The sequence below is a fragment of the Typha latifolia genome, chromosome 4 (genome assembly GCF_019914945.1).
Source record: "Typha latifolia isolate L0001 chromosome 4, TyphaL0001v2, whole genome shotgun sequence".
NCBI lineage: Eukaryota > Viridiplantae > Streptophyta > Magnoliopsida > Poales > Typhaceae > Typha > Typha latifolia.
This window is the reverse complement of record NC_133089.1, coordinates 15,861,542-15,882,465: the sequence shown is the minus strand read 5'-3', so window position 1 is coordinate 15,882,465 and position 20,924 is coordinate 15,861,542. Positions and strand designations below refer to the sequence as shown.

Genomic DNA, 20,924 nt, shown 5'->3' with positions numbered 1-20,924 from the left:
GCATATCCGGTTTCTTGGGACCTATGCATAATAGTCAACTTTCAACTGTGATTTGATAACCCCATTCTTGGATACAGCTCGATTTTCCTATATGTTCTTGAAGCATGCATTAGCAATCTCATCCTGTTATCTTGGCAAGAGTTTAATACATGATAGTATTTTTTTTTTCTTCTTAGGGAAGCAGTTGATGGTGGAACTTAAACATGAGAAGGAGGAATTGGAGAGGAGTTTCAATGACCAGCTTTTTGCAACTGATACTGTCATAAAGGAAAAAGGTGAATGTTGAACTTTCTTATGTGAAATGACACTTGCACGAAACAATACAAGGTCTAACCCTAGATTGGGTTTGGAGAGTAAGGGAGGAGAGGAGAAAGTTTGGTGAAAAATATATTGATTGAAATGATAGAGGGGGCTTTGGCCCTATTTATACAAAGTCACAATATATCTAAATAAATAAATAAAATATAACCAAATAACTCTAATACTCCCCTCAAACTTAAGGTGGATTATAAACTGATAGTTTACTAACTAGATATTCAAAACGCAAAAGAGGAAGAGACTTCATGAAGAAGTCTGCGATCTGCTTCTTAGTGCTGAGGCTATGGAGAGAAATAATGCCAACTTAGTACTCTTTGTAAGTGTAGTGCATATTGTCTTCAATGTGCTTCATCCTTTTATGAAAAATAGGATTTTCAGCGAGCTTTTTAGCACTATCATTATTGACATAAAGAGGAGTTGGGAGGGGCAATGGAACACCTATATCACTAAGGAGGCGATGGAGCAAAACAATCTCCTTAATCACCACACACATAGTTTGATACCTTGACTCAATACTAGAGAGAGAGACTACATTCCGCTTTAAACTGCATTAGAAAATTAGGGAGTCTCAGAAAAATACAGAAGCTAGTAGTAGACTCTCGATCAGATTTGTCACCAGCTGGTGATAGTACCACGAAGATATCAAAGAATATGCATAAGAACAACATAGTGGCAATTCGAGGAGCTTGCATGAACTGAGTGATAAAATAAGTTGCATGAGAGATATCAAGTTGGGTAATAAATAGACGGGTAAATGAACCTCTTGACCAACCGACGATATCTAGTTGGATCTAGAAGAAGTTGTCCTTCATCAGGCTGAAGTTTCACATGAAGCTCAACTCGGGTAGCAGCGGGACGGGTGTCAATGATAGCAGCACGACTGAGAATGTCGATAATATATTTCTCCTAGGACAACAAAAGATCATGAGATAACTGAGCAATTTTGATACCTAGAAAGTACCAAAGAGGACCGAGGTCCTTCATCTCAAATTTACTCTAAAGATGATGTTGAAGAAAGTGGATCCTAATCGTTATCTCCGATGATAATTATGTCATCGACATACAGTAGGAGGACATAACCCTGAGCAGAAGACCGCAGAAACATAGATGCTCAGAGGGACTCTCCTGAAATCTGTAGGTTATAAGAACATGACGAAATTGATCAAACCAGGCACGAGGAGTCTGCTTGAGCCTATAAATAGCTCATCGTAATCGACAGATGTGACCTGGGATAAGAAGAAAACCAGGTGGAGTATCCATGTACACTTCCTTGTCAAATAAACCATGAAGAAACACATTCTTCACATGCATTTGATGAAAAGACCACTGGCGATTAGAAGCAATAGCAAGAATAATGTGAACAGAAGTCATCCAAGCAACAAGAGAAAATGTCTCATCGTAGTCTGTCCTGTATTCCTGAGTGAATCCCCGAGCAACCAGACAAGCTTTATACCTAGCAATGAATCTATCAGATCGATATTTGACTTTGAAGATCTATTTACAGCTGACAGACACGATGTCAGGCGGGCGAGGGACAACATCCCAAGTATGCATCTGCTAAAGGGCCTGAAGCTCATTTGCCATAGCCTGCTGTCACTCTGGAACCTAGACAGCCTCACGATATGACTTGGGCTGAAGGGTGGAGTGGATAGTTGCAAGGAATGTATAAAACTAGGGAGAGTAGGTAGTGGAAGACATCAAAAAATCATACCAGTCGTGAATGCGATGCTCACGTTTTAGATAACGACGAGCGGATGCAGGAGCTGTCACAGTAGAGGATGTGATGGTTGGAGGGATACTACCAGTAGAAAGAGGCTTAGTTGTATGAGGGGGACATGACTTGTGAGTAAAGAAGTATGGCAGGGTCATCATGGGAAGAGGGGTACTCATCTGGAAAAGCTGGAACCTCAGTGAGAGAGCCATTCTGGAGGGGTAGATGATGGGGTGAGGTAGGGACATCGGAAGGGGCGAAAGATAGAATAGGTGCATGGAGATCTAGAAAAAGATAAGTCTGAGAGAGCCACAACATCGAAGGTAAAGAAGGGTTCTTCCAAAAAAGTGACATGGTGTGATATTCTAAGACAACGAGCATAAGTTTCATAACAATGATAGCCTTTATGCTTAGGACTATATCCTAGAAAGACGCATTTAGCTTTCCAATGGGATAATTTGTTGCGTTCACCTGAAGGAAGAACAAAATAGGTGCACCAGAAAATACGAAGAGGATCAAAAAATGGTGAAGTACCATAGAGACGCTCATATGCGGTCACATCATAAAAGACTGAAGATGGAGTTCGATTGATTAGATAGAGAGCAGTAAGAAAGTCTTCAACCCAATAAGATTGAGGAACATAAGCCTCAAAAAGAAGAGCATGGGTGGCCTCAAGAAGATAACTATGCTTTCGTTCCCAACACCATTCTGAGCAAGGGTATAGGGACAGGACTGCTGAGATAAGGTGCTGGTAGAAGTATGAATAGAATGAAACTCAGAGGAAAGGTACTCTCAAGCACCGTCAGATCAGAAAATCTTAATAGATCGGCCAAATAGAGTATGAGCCATAGAAGAGAAATTATGATAGATCTGACATATCTCAGAGCGTTGACACATGAGATAAATCCAAGTGAAACGAGAGAAATCATGAATAAAGCATATATAATAAAGAAAGCTAAGTCCAAAAGATGGTGGAGCGGGACCCCAAATATCAGAGTGTACAAGATCGAAGGGGAAATCAGAGATACTCTTACTATGAGGAAAATAAAGGGCCTGGTGTTTTGCCAACCTACATCCAGTATAAGGAGATAAATAGAAAAAAGTACTATTACGTAAGGATCCAAGCATGGATAGAGTCTTGAGATGCTGACTAGATGCTGATTAGATACATGACCTAAACGCTGATGCCACAAGTATGAAGGAGATAAGGGAGTGACGTGACAAACACTGGGATTAAATAGAGGAAGGTGAAGCTGGTCTAGATAGTAGAGCCCATAAATCCAACTACTGATTCCAATCTTCTGACCTGTTGATGCGTCCTACCCAACACAAGAAGTAGAAGAGGACACATGGTAACTAGAGTTGAAAAGTTGAGTAACAAAAATAAAGCTCATTGTAAGATCGAGAATAAGCCAGACATTAGATAAAGTAAGACTTCTAGGAGGATCTGTTAGTCGAGTGATGTAGCCAATATGAGAGATGGGATAGTGAGTCCCATCAGCGCTATGAACATGAGCAGATTGGTGGGGGCAAGGGTGAGACTAGTGAAAATAAATGAGTCACCGATCATGTGATGTGAGGCGCCATAATTGAAAATCTAAGATTTAGTAATACCAGAGAAAATAGAGGTAGAAATAGAGGCACCAGTGAAGCTAAGACTCTCATGGCTGATCAAAACACAAGATGCCATTAGAAGAGAGAACCTACTAAACATCTTGAGGGTGTTTTGAAAATTTCTGACTTAGGGATTTCGTCAAACACTTGGTGAACAGTGCTGCTAACTTTGACATGCTACAAATAGGTGCCAAATTTGGATAGGTCTGCTGAAAACTTGAGTGCTTTACACATTAGACTTTCGTCGAACACTCGGTGAGCAATTGCTGAAAACAGAACTGTTAAAGAATGACAGCTTGACACACACTTGTAGAAAAACAATTTTACTGCCGGACTTTACACAGTAGACTTTCGTCGAAAACTTGGTGAGCGAAATCTTTGAATAGTATTGCTGACGGAGAGAGCAGTGGACAAGTGAACTTCCGTCGAGCACTTGGTGAGCACTAGCTAAAGACGTGTTGCTGTGCTAAAAAAGAGGGTTATGGACATCCGAACTTTCATCAAATAGTTGGTGAGCGCTTACTACTACTGCTTGCGAACAGAGTTGCTACGGCTATGTTGCTGGAATTGCAGAGAATGGCGAAGAGAGGAGCTCAAGACGAGGGAGAAGAAGCACAGCTACTGCAATCGCTGCGGATGACTGCTGTTCGGCTGAATGCGACTGCTGCGGCTGTGGCTACAATAGTTGCTGGCAAGCTTGAGGTAGTTGGAGAGGCTTTCAACAATTAGGATTTCGAGCAGTGTGAGTGAGAGAGACTGTTGGAGAAGGAGAGGACTAACTAGCAAGGTCCCTAAAAATCGGGAAGCTCTGATACCATGAAACAATATAAGATCTAAACTAGATTGGGTTTGGAGAGAATAGAGGAAGAGAGGAGGAAGTCTAGTGAAAAATGTATTGATTAAAATGATAGATGGGGCATTGGCCCTATTTATATAAAGTCACCATATATCTAAATAAATAAATAAATAAAATATAATCAGATAACTCTAATATTATTAATGCAAAACGTGATGGAGAGGAGATGGAGGAGGAAACAAAAAGAGAAGATGAATGGGGTTTCACAATTGCACCCTTAAAATAATTCCCCACCAATTTCCCCAAAGGAGACTATATATAGACGTACAATGGAAATAAGCAAAAGACACATTAAATAGGAAATAAAAAAAAGACACCTTAAAAAAATAAAAATATAAAATCGATGATATTCATCATGAATATCACGTAATAAATAAACTCAATCATAACCAAATCCCTATAGGAGGAATTATCAAATGTCGACGCCTTCTACACTGGTACACTTTATCGTGTCCTATTGGTGATATCTGCATCATTCTTCCAAAGTGGTAGAGAACTCGACTCCGTCAAATGTGCTCCTCTGCTACTCTCATACTGCTCGTATAAGCAATTATGTTACTACTTTCTTTATGCAAGTCATGAATATGTGATGTGAATGTAGATGCAGACTCAGACAACATAGGAATGAGATCTATAGGCTTTCTAGGTTTATAACTATACACTACCTCAATTGGACGTAGACTTATTGATCTATTAACATAATTGTTATATGCAAATTCTGCTGTTGACAGTTTTTGATCCTATTCCCTTAAATTTTTACTAACAAGAGTCCTCAGTAGGTTCCCTAAAATCCTATTGACTACTTCAATTTGCCCATCCATTTGTGGGTGGAAAGCGGTTGAATACTGAAGCTTGGTTCCCATCTTATGTCATAGAGTTTTCCAAAAATAGCTAGTGAATTTCACATCCCTATCTGACACAATGGTTTTTGAAAGCCCGTGCAGCTTAACGATTTCATCAAAATAGAGTTTTGCAACTGGAGAGGCTTCAAAAGTTTGAGAACAGGGTAGAAAATGGCTCATCTTAGAAAATTGATCCACTACCATGAGAATAGAGTTGTGCTTTCGACTAGTCTTCGGAAGTCCAAATAAAAAGTCCATACTAACATCCTGCCATGGACAATTAGGAACATACAAATATGTGTACAATCTCATATTCTGCTTTCGCTGCTTAGCGAGTTGACATGTGTGACATCGACTAACAATTCTTATAACATCTTTCTTAAGACTTGCTAGTAAAATCAATGTTTAGTAGTTTTAATAGTTTTCACATGCCCAAAGTGTCCTGCTAGACCTCTAGCATGTAATTCCCAAATTAAAAATTTCCTTAACGAAATGCTGGGAATGCATAACGTTCAAAATTTAAATATATAGCCATACTACAAGATGAAACCATCTATTTCTCGAGTCATTTCGTCACTTAACAGGTGTAAACTTTATGAAATTCCGAACACGATTCGTATTCAATTTTGATTTTATCAAAGCCTGTTACCTTCGCATTCATTTTTGAAAGAATGATCATTCAACGACTCAGTGCATCAGCAGTTTTGTTCTTCTTTTCAGATTTGTGTCGCAAGGTATACGTATAATTCTGGAGAAATTCAACCCACTTGTCGTATCTAGCATTAAGCTTCTTCTGAGAGTTGATGTAACGAAGTGCCTTATGGTCAGAGAAAATAACGAATTCTTATGGGAGCAAATAATGCTTCTAGTGACGAAGAGATTGAACCACAACATAGAATTCTTTATCGTAAGTTGTATACCGCTGCCTAGTTTTATTCAACTTCTTACTAAAGTAGGCAATCATATGACTTTTTTGGCTTAGGACTCCACTTATAACTTTAGAAGCATCACATGCGACCTCAAAGACTTTAGTAAAATCGGGGAATCACATGACGAGAGCTTCCACCATTTTCCTCTTGATTTCGGTGAAAGCTTTGGTGGCACTCTTTGACCAATCAATTCACCCTTCTTGAGGCATTCAGTTATCGGAGCCATAATGGTACTAATTCCTCTAATGAAATGATGATAGAAGGTCGTGAGCCCATGAAAATTTTTACATCTCTTATGGTACAAGGTTTAGCCTCTATTCATTAATAGTTTTGACTTTATCAGGGTCAATAGAGAGACTTCTTCAGACGAAACAATGAAACCCAAGAAAATTTTGTTTGTCAAAAATGTACATTTCTTAGGGTTTGCATACAGTTGTTCTTTCTTCAAGATAGTATAGACTTAACGAAGGTGATTTATGTGTTGCTCCTGAGATCGACTGTAGATAAGGATGTTATCAAAGTATACGACTAAAAATTATCCCATAAAGGGTCATAATACTTAAGTCATCACTCTCATGAAAGTATTTGGAGCATTAATCAAGCCAAAAGGCATGACCATCCATTTATATAACTCATATTTTGTTTTAAAAGTAGTCTTTCACTCATTGCCAAGACGTATACGAATTTGGTGAAAGTCACTTTTTAAATTTATTTTTGCAAAGATTGTGGCACCTACCATCATATTCACTATGTCATCTAAACGAAAAACGGAAAAACAGTATTTTACCATTATTCTATTAATGGTGTGACTTTCAATGCACATATGCCAAATTCTATTTTTCTTCGGCCTTAACAATGCAGGAACAATGCAAAGACTTGGGTTTTCCTCAAAAAGTTTTTTCTTAACAACTCGTCAATTTGTTGTTTAAGTTTAGCGTGTTTAGTTTGATTAAGTCGATAATGAGGCAAGTTGAAAGAGATGCACCCGGGATGAGATCGGTAGTATGCTGAATGTCTTGCATTGTGGTAATTTATCCGAGAAATTACAGGGAAAATGTTCGAAAATTCCTCAATCACGAGAGTGACCTTAAGAGGAATCGATTCATTAGTCTTGTTCAGGATTCTCGAGCGGCAAAAATCAGAATAAGAGTTCCTTTACTTATCTCACGCTTAATGTTTCGAACACTAATCAAGATGACTCTACTATCAAACTAGATGAGATTAGACTTCTTGTCAGCATTGTTATTTCTAGGCTGCGACCGAAGAATTTTAATTTTCTTACTCTCGTATTTAAACATGTAGATATTTGAACGACCATAAATATAAACATCATTATCATATATTCAAGGACTTTCAAGGATAATTTGACCCACATCAATGGTCAAAACATCACAGCGGATCTTATTCTTGTAAGTTGTGAATTCTATTTGGACCAAACACCATTGTTTTATCTCTAGTGTGGTTGAGTAGATCCACGAATCCTTATAGGGATTAAGGTGGGGAATCGCTTTCAAGTTTAATTTAAAAATAATGGTAGAGGACACGATATTTATACAACTCCCACTATCCATAATCACTTTGCAATTTCTACCTCTAATTTTTCTAAATGTGTGAAAAATGGAGTTACGCCTTCAATCATCGTTGACTTTAGGCTGAGAGAGAGCACATCTTACAACATGTAATCATATAGAGTCTATGTCTTGGGCATCCTAGGGTGGTTTTTTCCTATTCGTCTTCTCTTTTTTCCCATCTACATGGTGAACATATTCATCAAAGTCTTGTTCAAAGGGTTTCTTAATTAAGCTAATTTTATATGGACTTGCACAATTTGTAGCAACATGCCCATAGCCTTGACACTTATAGCATTTGATTCGGGGATTAACCTTAGAAAAGTCTTTCTCGACGGTCTTATCATTGTATTGTACCTTGGGTTGTGAAGGGCTAGGGGTAGATTGATTATAGATTGAATGACATATTTTGGTTGATGAGGACCTATGGAGGACTTATGAATTTGAGGCCTAGTTTCGTGACTCGTTGAGATGTGGCTAGATCTGGATTCTTTTAAGTCTTGAACTATACTGAAAGTTTTTTTTTTTCAAAATATCAATATTACAAGCAAAGAGCTCATTTCTCAGGTCTCCACGCAGACCAGCCCTAAATGTTGACAAGATTTGCATAGGGGGTTTCGATTTAATCAAGTTGTACCGAACCATCAGCTCATCAAAAGCTGCAATGTTATCCTTTGCTGACTTACTTTCTTGGGTAAGTCAATTCCACTTGTCTAGTAATCTAGGGTAATAATAAGGTGGAAGATATTTACGTTTTAACTCATTTTCCATATCAGTCCAACTTTTAATCGGTAGTTCACCCCTAATCTCACGAAGAGTTTCAACATTGTTCCAGTATTGATTTGCTTGCTCAGTTAATTTCATGGCAGCAAACCTAATTTTTCGGATTTTGGATATGTCATACCATTAAAATAATAATCCATGTTCTTGATCCAGTTTAGGAAGTATTGAGGGTCTAACTAACCATCAAACGTTAGAGCATCAACTTTAATGCATCGAAGGTATTGTTCATCAAGATCTTGCTCATTCCCTTGAAAGTATTGACTAGGTAAAGGAGTGGCAGTTTATCGCGTTTTGGATCGAAGCGATAAGCATTTTGAGGAGTGGTCTGCTCACGGGGTGCTTGTATCTTATATAATTGTTCATCAATTACCTGTTGATACCTAAGCAGAGTATCCTGAGTATCTTTGACTTGCTGAGTTAAGATACCTAACTGACCCATAATATCATCGAGTTTCTTATTAAGTTCGGAATCCATACCACTACTGCTGGACTCATTAGATTCACTGAGGAGATATGCTTTACATCTACGTGTTGACACACATTAATATGCAATGAATGAGTTAAGTGTCTAACCTAAGGGAAATGTCTACTAAATTTGATCTAAAGCAAGTGTTTTGATCTAATTGATGTAATATAGTATGCAAATAAAGAAATCTTAAAATTAAATAATTGATTAAATTTAAAATTATAATCAGGAGGTTCGAAGATTAATGCCAAGATTTAATGGTTTTTAACAAAATTGTATTTAGTCAATGCCAAGCCTTTTAATCTTTTTTTCTAAAATTTACTGTAATGCTAATATTCTACTTGGCACAGTTCAACTCTTAATATTAGGACCAAAGGCTATAAAGTATTTATGTAATCTCACTCTACCATATGTGGACAGCAGGAATTTATAATAGTTTAAAGATGATTCTAGAAGAATGACCTCAAAATAATATCTGACTATCTGAAAACAGTTTTAATTCCCCACCCTTCTTATTTTCTTCTCTCTCTATCCTTTGATTATTTGCTATGTAGTTTTATTCCTTTAGAACCGACGAGTGGCAGCAACACAGGTGCAGTGTCGGTGGTAATGTCTAGGGCAGTTAACGGTAATGGGGAGGCCGGAAGGATCGATGACATTGATGGAGGCACTCTGCGGTTGTCGTTGAAGGGGGGAACGAGGCGCAGTGGCAATTTCATCAACAGCGAGCGCTGGTGTGGAAAGTGGCAGTGTCATTAGCGGTGAGGTTGAGCGGCTTGAAGAAGGCGGCGGAAGAACAAGGATTGGGTGGCTGTGTTGGTGGTGGAGCAATGGCATAGAAGTGGTGTCCAGATGGAGTGGAGGGCAGCGGCAGTGCGGAGGTGGGCTAGGCATTGGTGTTGAAATGATTAAAGGTTACAGGAGAAGATAGCTAACGAGTTTGAGGGATTTGATTAATGGGTTTAGTCTAATGGGCTGGTGAGGTGGCTAATGGGTTCGAGTGAGTTTGAGTTGCATTTGAGATATTTGGTTAATGTGTTTTCGGTTTGGGTCTAGTGGGTAAGGATCTGGTTAGATTGAGAGGATTTGGGTCTAGTGGGTAAGGGTTTGGTTGGATTGAGAGTTTTTAAGTCTAGATTTGGTCAAGTAAGAGAGTTTGGGTTCAGTTAAGGGAGAGGGAGTTTTGAAAAGTTGGGATGTGGAGAAGAAAAGAGGAAGTTTGGTAGAAAATTTAGGAAATAGAGGATTTGTTGGGATGTTAAGAAGAAAAAGGAAATTCGATAGAAAGTTTAGAAATAAGAAATTTGTTGGGATTCTAGTAGAAAGGTAAGAACCAAAGAATTGAAAATTAAAAATTCCTTATTTTTTTACAGCAAAAGAGACGTGTTTTTTTTAATCTATGATGAAAATAAGATGGATCTAAAGCAATTAGCTTTTGAATATCGATGAATCTTACGTGGCAATTCCTAATGGTGACAGATTCCTCGTCCCTCGTTGATAGTGATTTTCTCATGAGTTTTGGAACTTTACGTGCTCGTCGTGCTCGTCATGCGTTGGGCTTGTTGGCGTTTCGGTGTCTATGAAGCGATCAGTTGGGCGAAGAACAAATGTGAAGCAGCATAGAATTCAGGAGGAGAGACATCCATAAATTTGGATCCTTCACTCTGATACCAAAATGATGCAAAATGTGGTGGTGAGAAGGAGAAGAAGAAGGAAGTAAAGAGAGAAGATGAATGGCTTTCACACCTCCACCCTTAAAATGGTTTCACACCAATTTCCCCAAATTAGAGCAAATCAAATAATTTTCAATAACCTCAAAAAAAATATAGCGGGGCTATATATAGACCTACAATAGAAATAAGCAAAAGACATTCTAAATAAGAAATAAGTAAAGACGTCCTAAATATATAAAAATACAAAATCGATCATAAATATCACGTAATAAATAACTCAATCATAATGATACAACTGGAGTTGGATCAAGTTGTATCGGAAGAAATAAATTTGTTTTCGAAGAAAATAAAGCTTTTTGTCGGGAGGCGTTCGAACACCGGGGACCGTGTTCGAACGCATTGTGCGAACGTCTGCAGGCGTTCACAAATACAGAGAACGGGATTTGTGCGTTCGAACGGCCTCGAGCCCGTTCGAACGCTTGCACACGTTCGCAAATATAGAGAACGGAAAATTCGTGTTCGAACGCACCGTGGCGAGAACACTTTGTTTTTAGGGTTTTATTTCTATTGTTTGAATCCAACGGATAGCCTAGTTGAGTTATGTTATGAAATCATAGTTTCTTCTCCTATCTCTTTTTCTCTCCTTCTTCTTGCCCTAACTTCTCATTGTCCCCTAACCTTTATTGGTTAGATCTTCCTCCTTGTCTGTCGCGGCCTTACTTCTAAAAGCGACCTCTTCTTCCCCTTCATCCTATTCCCATCTCTCATCGCAAATATCCCCATCCACATATCATCTTCTTCTCCCCTTCCATCACCATCAAGATCTCCCTTAAATCTAAATAATCAACCCATCCCCATATTAGTCCGGCCTGTAACAGTGGTATCAGAGCCACCGGTTCTTGGACTATGACTAACACAAGATCAATGGCAAAGTGTGGGACGATGGATGCCAACTCGGAACCAGATCCAAACGCTCTGACCACTGTGGACGACAATAGCGAAGCTAGCACCAGCGCCACGCCGAGTGCGCCTCTTTCCACACCACTCGAGGCGAGCGCGCCTTTTTCCATGCCACTCGATCCTAATGTGGCAGCGGTCATTCAGCAAATGATGGAGCAATAACAAAGAATGATGGACCACCAGCAACGAATGCAAGAAGCCCTTGTGCAGTCCCTATGCGAGGAGATTCGTATGATATTGTGGGAGGGCTGACACCGGAAGAACCCGTCGTAACTACACTAGCGGCCAATCAAACTCCGCTAACGACAAGAGTTTTTCTAGGGCAGACAGATCCATTACTGCCCAACCCACCTAAACCAAGGATGCCTTATCCGGCCCCACTAGGAGTGAACCATGGCGTAGATGGAGGAAGGAATGAACCCCATCAAGGTAGGGGCGAACCGGGAGCAGCGTGGCCATATGATGATGAACATGTGATTGCTCGCGAGGAAGAGGAAAGGAGACGTCGTGGACCGGAGATCCACATCCTTCATCCGCCAGCAATGAGGATGGATCCTCTAATGGACAATGGGCACGATTATGGCCTCCGCGGACGATCCGCTCGGCTGGAATTCCCAAAGTTTAACGGAGGTAACCCTATTGATTGGATTTTGTGTCGAACAATACTTTTTATGTCATGGCACGCCGGAAGAGGCTAAGGTACCTATTGCGAGCTTTCATTTGGAAGATGCGACTTTACATTGGTACCAATCCATGCATGCCCACTAACCGTTCGACAATTGAACAACATTCACGTTTGCATTAGCTCGACGGTTTGGGACATTGGATATGAAGATTATGGGGCTACACTCTCCAAATTGACACAAAAGACTACGGTGGTAGTATATCAAGAAGACTTTGAGCGTCTCAACAGCCGTTGTTTTCCAAGGTGGCCAGTAGAAGCATTGAAGAGCACATTTTTGGTAGGGCTTTTGAGATTGCCATAAGGATGGAACAGAAGTACACTGCCTTGAAAGGAGTTATGAAGATGAATTGGACATCGAAGGACAGCCATTATATGCCACGAATGGCGCCCACAACTGGCGGTTCTAGTTCCATGACGAAACCATTGGTGCCCTCTTTTGGACAGCGGGGTACCCCGAGACCGACGACCGGATTCAGAGGAGGAGGCATGCAATCCAAGGGCCAGTCCTTGCCCCAAGCATAGGTGGATGAAAAATGAGCCAAGGGCTTGTGTTTTTGGTGTGACAAGCGCTACACTCCGGGACATCGATGCGCCAAGGCTACGGGCAACGTCATGTTGATCGATGGCTATAACGAAGAGGCAGAGGGGGACATCACACAGGACATAGTTGGAGAGGAGCTTGAGGAGATAGTAGAGGAGGATATGCAGGCCGAGATCTCGATGCATGTGTACTCCGGTATTAGCGCCCCAAAGACCCTACGGGTGGATGGGCTCGTTCGAAAGCAATGTTTACACATCCTCATTGACACAGAGAGCACACATAACTTTTTGGACGAGAGATTGGTACGGAGTATAGGACTTGAGGCCGAGCCTACTATTAGATTTGATGTGACCATTGGTGATGGTACCCGCCTTAGAGCCGACAGCGTCTGTCGAGTAGTAGTGGTACAAGTGTAGGGACATAGCTTCACCTTGGACTTGTACCTGCTAGCCCTTCGAGGAGCTGACATTGTAATAGGCACCCAGTGGCTGCAGAGTCTTGGTTTCGTCACATTTGATTTTTCACAGATGAGGCTCACATTTCGGAGAGATGGACGTGTGGTACGACTCGAGAGAGTTTGCACGCAAACGAGCCCCTCTTTGAGGCCGTTGGTTGGCGCTCCACGAATAGGCAAGGTTACGTACTTCTTATAGCTGGCGCCCACAAAACCTGGAGTCGTCTTTGACTTATGTACTCATCCTAATTTGGATTGCTTATTAGCTGACTTTTCTGGACTATTTGAGGCTCCACGAGGGCTGCCACCTGCTAGGCACGCTGATCACAGGATCGAGATTGTATCGGGGGCCAAAATTGCAAATGTACGACCCTATCGCTATCCACACATCCAGAAGGAAGAAATATCGAGGCTGGTTGCGGAGATGTTGGAGCAGGGCATCATTCAACCAAGCCGGAGTTCCTATTCATCACCAGTTTTGTTGGTGCGAAAGAAGGACGACAGCTGGCGTTTCTGCGTGGATTACCGCGCACTGAATGCCAGGTACTTGATCCCAATCATCGAGGAGTTGTTGGATGAGCTGACCGGAGCATCATACTTCAGCAAGCTGGACCTTCGTGCAGGGTACCACCAGATCTGAGTGCATGCAGAGGACATCCACATAACGGTGTTCCGAACTCATGACGGACGCTGAGTTTCGAGTGATGCCGTTTGGGTTGACGAATGCTCCGGCGACCTTTCAAGGGCTGATGAACGACATATTCCATCCACTCTTATGACGGTATGTGTTAGTATTCTTGGATGACATTTTAGTGTACAACAAGACTTTGAAGGAGCACTTGAATCATCTACGATCTGTGTTGGCGCTCTTGAGGGACCATTCCCTCAAGGTGAAGCGAAGTAAATGTCTATAAGGCGAACGACGAGTGGAATATTTGGGGCACATCATTTCAGCCGAGCGAGTCGCGGCCAACCCAAGCAAGGTGGAGTGCATGCTCAGCTGGACACAACCGAGGACGATACGGGAGCTACGCAGTTTCCTTGGTTTAACATGCTATTATCGCAGGTTTGTGGCCAACTATAGGAAGATTGCAGCACCATTAACAACCTTGCTGAAAAAGGATGCCTTTGAGTGGACTGATGCAGCGACAAAGGTATTTGAAGAGTTGAAAAAAGCAATGGCGTCCGCATCGGTATTGGCACTACCCGACGTCACTAAGCAATTCGTGATTGAGTGCGACGCATCGGGTGCAGGAATTAGAGCTGTATTGATGCAGACAGGGAGGCCCATTGCTTACCTTAGCAAGGCATTGACCGAAAGGTCACAGCAGTTATCCACTTACGAGTAGGAGATGCTTGCTATCTTGCATGCTGTGACAAGGTGGAGACCCTATTTAATTGGGAGGCAATTTGTGATCCGGATAGATCAGAGGAGCTTACTTTATTTTATAGGGTAGCGGATTCACACGCCCACGCAGCAGAGGTGGGTCACCAAGCTATTGGGGTATGACTACGAGCTGCAATACAAGAAAGGAGCGGAGAACAAGGCGGCGGACACGCTATCCCAACAACCCGAACCGGCCGAACTAGCAACCCTGTTCATGCCTATCTTCCCTTTCTTAGATGACATACAATCGACAAGAGCTATTGATCTAGATATCTTGAGAATCTTGCAGGAGAAGGAGGACGACCCCACTAGTCATCCTGGGATGGTGAGCCGAGGTGGATTGCTCTTGGACCATGGGCGCATCCGGAATCCTGCGGACGTAGGCCTGCGACGAAAAGTGATAGAACATTTTCATTCCATCCCTGAGGCAGGACACGAGGGACTCCTACGGACTCACAAGAGACTACTACAAAGCTGTATGTGGCCTGGAGTACAATAGGAGTTAAGGGCATTCGTACGTGCTTGCGAGGTATGCCAACGGGCAAAGTCCGACTCACTGAGGCCAGCTGGACTACTCCAGTCATTGCCCATACTGGAGAGGATTTGGGAGAACATCTCCATGGACTTTATTGAGGGCTTACCTTCTGTGAGGAGGTACTCAATCATATTCATGGTGGTAGACAGGCTGAGTAAGTATGCTCACTTCTCAGCCCTGGCGCACCCATATCCAGCAAGGACGGTCGCAGAGGTGTTCGTGCGCGACATTGCTAGGCTTCACGGCATGCCGCGTTCAATTGTATCCGATTGAGTCTTCATTAGTGACTTTTGGACCGAGTACTTCGCACTCCAGGGTACTCAGTTGAACCTCAGTTCAGCCTATCACCCACAAACAGATAGTCAAACTGAGGTGATGAATCGGGGCATAGAGCAATACCTGTAGTGCTTTGTGGGCGAGAGACCGAGGAGATGGCTCGACTACTTACCGTGGGCAAAGTGGTCCTATAATACTGCATTTCACAGCACCATCAAGGTAGGTGGTGACCTACCTTGAGGACATATGACCCTGAGGCATCAGCAGTGAGGACGGAGACAGAGATGGAACTAGCAGATCGGAATGTGGTTCTGAGGTTAGGGGAGCACATGACAATGGCCCAGAACTGCATGAAGCAAGTGTATAATCGCTGGCATCGGGAGTTGGAGTTTAAGGTTGGGGACCTTGTATTTGTGCGACCCAGCCATACCGGCAAGTTAACCTACGTCCTGTACGCAATCCCAAGTTAGCGCATCGGTATTTTGGACCGTTCCGCATATTGGAGGGATCTCAAGTTCATCCCGTGTTTCATGTATCACTACTGCGGGCGAGAGTAGGGGCGGATCAGGCAGTGAGCACACAGATACCCGATCTAGTGGAGGAGATACAGGCATATGAGCCGGTGCGTGTGTTGGCGAGACGGAGGTGTCGTCGAGAAGGTTAACTAGAGACTAAGATCTTGGTGGAGTGGCTTGGACGGCATTTCGACGAGGTGACATGGGAGTCTGAGGTGGACATCATGAAACGCTTTCTGGACTTCTCACCTTGAGGTCAAGGTGATAGAAGCGTGATGGATTGATAGTTGTATCGAAAGAAATAAATTTATTTTCGAAGAAAATAAAACTTTTTGTCGGGGGGGCGTTCGAATGCTGGAGACCACATTCGAACGCACTATGCGAACGCCTACAAGCATTCACAAACACAGAGAATGGGATTTGTGCGTTCGAACGGCCTCGAGCTCGTTTGAATGCGCCCGAGGCCGTTCGAACGCCTACACGCGTTCGCAAATACAAAGAACGGGAAATTCGCGTTCAAACGGCCTCGGGTGCGTTCGAATGTACCGCGGCTAGAACACTTTGTTTTTAGGGTTTTATTTCTATTGTTTGAGTCCTAGGGGTAACCTCTAATTATTGTCGAGTGCACCCTAGTTGAGTTATGTTATGAAATCATATTTTCTTCTCTCTATCTCTCTCTCTCCTTCTTCCTCTTTTCCTAACTTCTCATCGTCCTCTAACCTTCATTGGTTAGATCTTCTTCCTCCTCGTCTGGTCGCGCCCTACTTTTTCTAGGAGCGACATCTTCTTCCCCTTCATCTTATTCCCATCTCTCATCGCAAATATCTCCATCCACATATCAACTTCTCTTCCCCTTCCATCACCATCAAGATCTCCCTTCAATCCAAATAACCAACCTATCCCCATATCGGTCCGGTCTGTAACACATAACCAAATCCCTATAGGGGGGGATCATTAAATGTTGGCGCCTCCTGCGTTGGTATGCACGCCATCGTGTCCTACCAGTGATGTTCGCATCAATTGCACAACAATGTTATTTGTTCAAGTTACTCACTAGTTAAATGAGTTGGTTAAATAGGAATGTCAAATAGATCAGGTGAGTGAATCCTGTTGCCTTTGTAATCTCATGACAAGACTGCCGTTAACAACCTGAGAAAGGTAATGTGCTATTTCATCTGTTTGTTTCTGACTATCTTTCTCGTTTTCTCTACTGATTTATTTGTGTTAGTGACATCAACTAAAGATATCCTTCACATATTACATGTAGATTCTGTTATCAAAGAATTAGAACTGACAGTTGAAGAAAACAAGGCACACCTGCAGACTCTTGATTCCCAATTGAAAGAGATGGAACAAGGGTTGAGGACTAAAGAAGATATCTGCATCAGCCTCAGGGCTTGTGTAAATGATTTAGAAAGTGAAAAGTGTGCTCTGCAGCACAGCAATCAAGATTTTGCTCATAAAATAGACGAATTAAGCAAAGAACATAAGGAGCTTGAAACATTGCTTCTTAGCTTGATGGCCAAAATAATTGAACTGGATAAAGAGAATGCAAATGTTTCAGGCCATGTTTCCAAATTACTCTGTTCATTTGGAACATACTATGAGTTGATCCAAGAGGAGAAGGATCTGACAGTGAAGTCTGCTCGGAAAAAGTTTGAATTTCTTTATAAAGAATATATACATTCTATTTCAATGAATGACGCTTTCAGAATGGAAATTGTGGAGTTAAAGACAAAAATTATGGAGCTGCAGAAAGCTCAAGAATTTGTTATGGTGCAACATGCGGAAGAATGCCGTTTAGCCGAAGATAAGATTCGAGGATTGGAGTCTGAAGCTGAGGATATTCTATCAAAGAAGGATGCATCAGATAAATTGGCTAGTGATTTACAAGAGGAAATTAGAAAGTTATGTGAAGCTTCTAGCCTTACTGAGAAGCAAATGGTTTGTAAATATAATTCCTTTGTTGGGTAGGGCTTGCGAGTTTTTCATTGCTTCCTAATGGGTGATGTTAAATTTTGTAGCAAGATATGCTGCAGAAAATATCAAAGCTAGAATCAGAGAAACAGGATCTTCTCGACAAAGTGCAGTTAGTGTTACAGGAACAAGCTCAGGAGACAGAAGCTCTACAGAGTGAGATTACTAAGCGCAACCAGCAGGTTGATGCACTGGAGAATCATGTCAGTCAGCTTCAGGGTGTGCTCGATGAGAAGGAGCATCTTCATAAAAGTATTGGAGAAAGAGAAAAGCAGTTGGAGGAGCAAAACTTGCAGGTTGTTTATGATACTTCTTCTTGGTCATGATAATTATTCTGTTCTAGATATTATGTATGAGGCTCTGAGCAATCTTATCTTTGTTCAGATTCAGGTTTCACTGACTGCAGCTGAATCCAGACTTACTGAGGCAAAGAAACAGTATGATTTAATGCTGGAGGGTAAACAGTTGGAGCTATCCAGACATTTGAAGGAATTGTCTCAGAGAAATGACCAGGTACTGATTCTGAGTAGTTGGTGTTGAACGTTCTTGTTCCAATCCTTAAGAACAATTTTGACAGGCAATCAATGATATTCGGAGGAAGTATGAGGCTGAGAAGTTAGAAATTGTCAATGCTGAAAAAGAGAAGGCACCATTTTCTTTAAAAATGATTTTCCAGTTATCTGTATTTTGAAAAATATTAACATCTTGTCTTGCTATTTCTGATACTAAATACATCAGGCAGAGATACTTAGAAAAGAATTGGAAAGGAAATGTGATGAAAAACTGTCAGAAAACAAAGAAGATGCCCAGCAGCACTTGATGAGTGTTAAGGAGGAACATGGTGCAATGGTATGTACAATTTCTCATACATATTATTGGCATTAGTTCATTCCTTCATTATTTGATAATGTTTCTATTGGTATCCTCTTTTTATATAGAATTCTGATGGAGTTAACTTCACCATTACAGAATTGCACTTTCTTGTTAAATAATTAGATATCTGATGTGGATTTGCTTGTATCATGAGCTTTACAAAGGTTGTGTCAATCTCTAGTACTTGAAAGACAGTTTTCTAAACTTTGTATTTATATATCACAGACTACTTAGCATCAACTTTATGCTAATTAATTAAGTTCTCTGTTAACGGCAGTTTCTAGCAAAATTAGGAATAATCTGGATATAAGGCTATAGTGTATACTTCTATTTTCACCACTCTTTTGCCCTTATTTCTTAGTCCATAGGCTGATGTAGCTAACAGCTACTACATTTTGCACCATTCATTTGATAATCTTGCAACTAGAATATTGTACTAGTATGGATTACGGAGTAGAGAAGAATTGGTTTCTTTCTCGAGTTTGAGAAATTATTCCAATTCCAGACAATTCTTAGTCAGCAGCAATTGCTTGACCAATTATTGTTGGTTTCCTTCATGTCAACAAAGAATTGACATCCTTGATAGGCTCCAATGCATAACAAAATACTCACATCAAATTGATAGTCAGCTTAAAAGACATATACTCGTATTTCAATCTACGAATTTGGTCCCATTATATTAGTATAAGGATTACATTTCAAAGAGTTGCCAAGAGAGATGACTTATTGCTTTCAAAGTAAAAACTCTTACTTAGAAATGATGGCAGTAGAAAATCTTTCTCAATGATTCAAACCCCCTTTTGTCATCTGAAGCCTTGACTGAAATGAGTGACACTTACGATTACTTATGGTGTCTTATTGTAGAACTCATAGTTTCCGAAAATTTTGTGATTAACTGCACACTTTCTCTCCTGTGATTGTTGGGTGTTTCTATTCAGGAAATTTTGATGGATAGATAATACAAAATTACAAACTGGTTAAGATGACGACTTGCAAGATAGTCTCCCTTCCAATTGTTGCATGTTTAGGTTGACCATTCTATTTTTATCACTAGACAACCTTGGTGTCCCTTGGATGTAACTAATTTGATTATGTTTTTAATTGAATTGCTTCTATGTACACAACTTTTGTTAGCTTTTATTACAATGGATATTATTAATCTGCTGGAGTTGGTTCCTGATTTTGGAATATTCACGAAATGAACCTGTGTGTACTGAAATGGATCCATTTTTGAAAGAGAATCAGGCCATTTTTTGCTTCCTTTTTGCATCCTGCAGATTAACAAAATCCAACAGGATCACAACGAGAAGGAATCAAGTCTTCGGGTTCACCACAAGGAAGAGCTGCAGCATTTACAGCTTCAGGTTGAAAATGAAATGAGGGAGGTACTTCTGCTTATACTTGCCTTTCCATCATCCCAAAAGCTTGTCAATTTTTCTAAGTTTTGAGTTCAAATTAATGTAGAGAATGTCATCACTTAGAAAAGAACACGAAATTCAAATAAGTTCCTTGAAGCTGCAACATGAAGATGAGTACAGAAAATTACAGGAGGAATTGGAGCTCCAGAAGTCGAAGGTATCTACTTGTTTATGTGCCTTTACAAAAGCCTGTAGGTTCTAATATCTAGTTCTTGATGTGATTTACAGGAAGAAAAGCAAAGAGCATTACTACAATTGCAGTGGAAAGTAATGGGTGAAAATCAACAAGTTGACCAAGAAGTGAATTCGAAGAAGGTGTTTTATATTGATGCTCCAAGCTTATACGTGCATGGCCATATTCTCTTGTGCACAAGCTATTGTTTATATTATCAACCTGGGCTAATAGTGAGGGTTTTTAAGCTACACTATTAGTCAAGAAAGAGATTAGTGCTCTACATTGGATATATCTCAGGATTCAGGAAGAGTATAGTCCTTGATACTTAATAAATGCCTCAGCAATATTTTTCCAATATAGACCTACAC

The 20,924-nt window shown here is 40.9% G+C and overlaps 1 protein-coding gene across 7 annotated transcripts in view; it reads left to right on the top strand.

The window, feature by feature from the left end:
- LOC140785770 (sugar transport protein MST1-like) overlaps window positions 1–20,924 on the top strand; it is a 32,205-nt gene that overhangs the window by 1,467 nt on the left and 9,814 nt on the right. For 5 of the 7 annotated variants that reach the window (XM_073133761.1, XM_073133755.1, XM_073133756.1 and 2 more), the window contains 9 exons: window positions 177–275; window positions 17,381–18,057; window positions 18,138–18,386; window positions 18,475–18,603; window positions 18,668–18,736; window positions 18,829–18,939; window positions 20,241–20,348; window positions 20,428–20,538; window positions 20,610–20,696. In XM_073133761.1, the coding sequence (XP_072989862.1) occupies window positions 177–275; window positions 17,381–18,057; window positions 18,138–18,386; window positions 18,475–18,603; window positions 18,668–18,736; window positions 18,829–18,939; window positions 20,241–20,348; window positions 20,428–20,538; window positions 20,610–20,696 (1,640 nt within the window). The remainder of the gene's footprint in view (window positions 1–176; window positions 276–17,380; window positions 18,058–18,137; window positions 18,387–18,474; window positions 18,604–18,667; window positions 18,737–18,828; window positions 18,940–20,240; window positions 20,349–20,427; window positions 20,539–20,609; window positions 20,697–20,924) is intronic. The other 2 variants (XM_073133760.1, XM_073133765.1) reach the window with 2 other exon arrangements.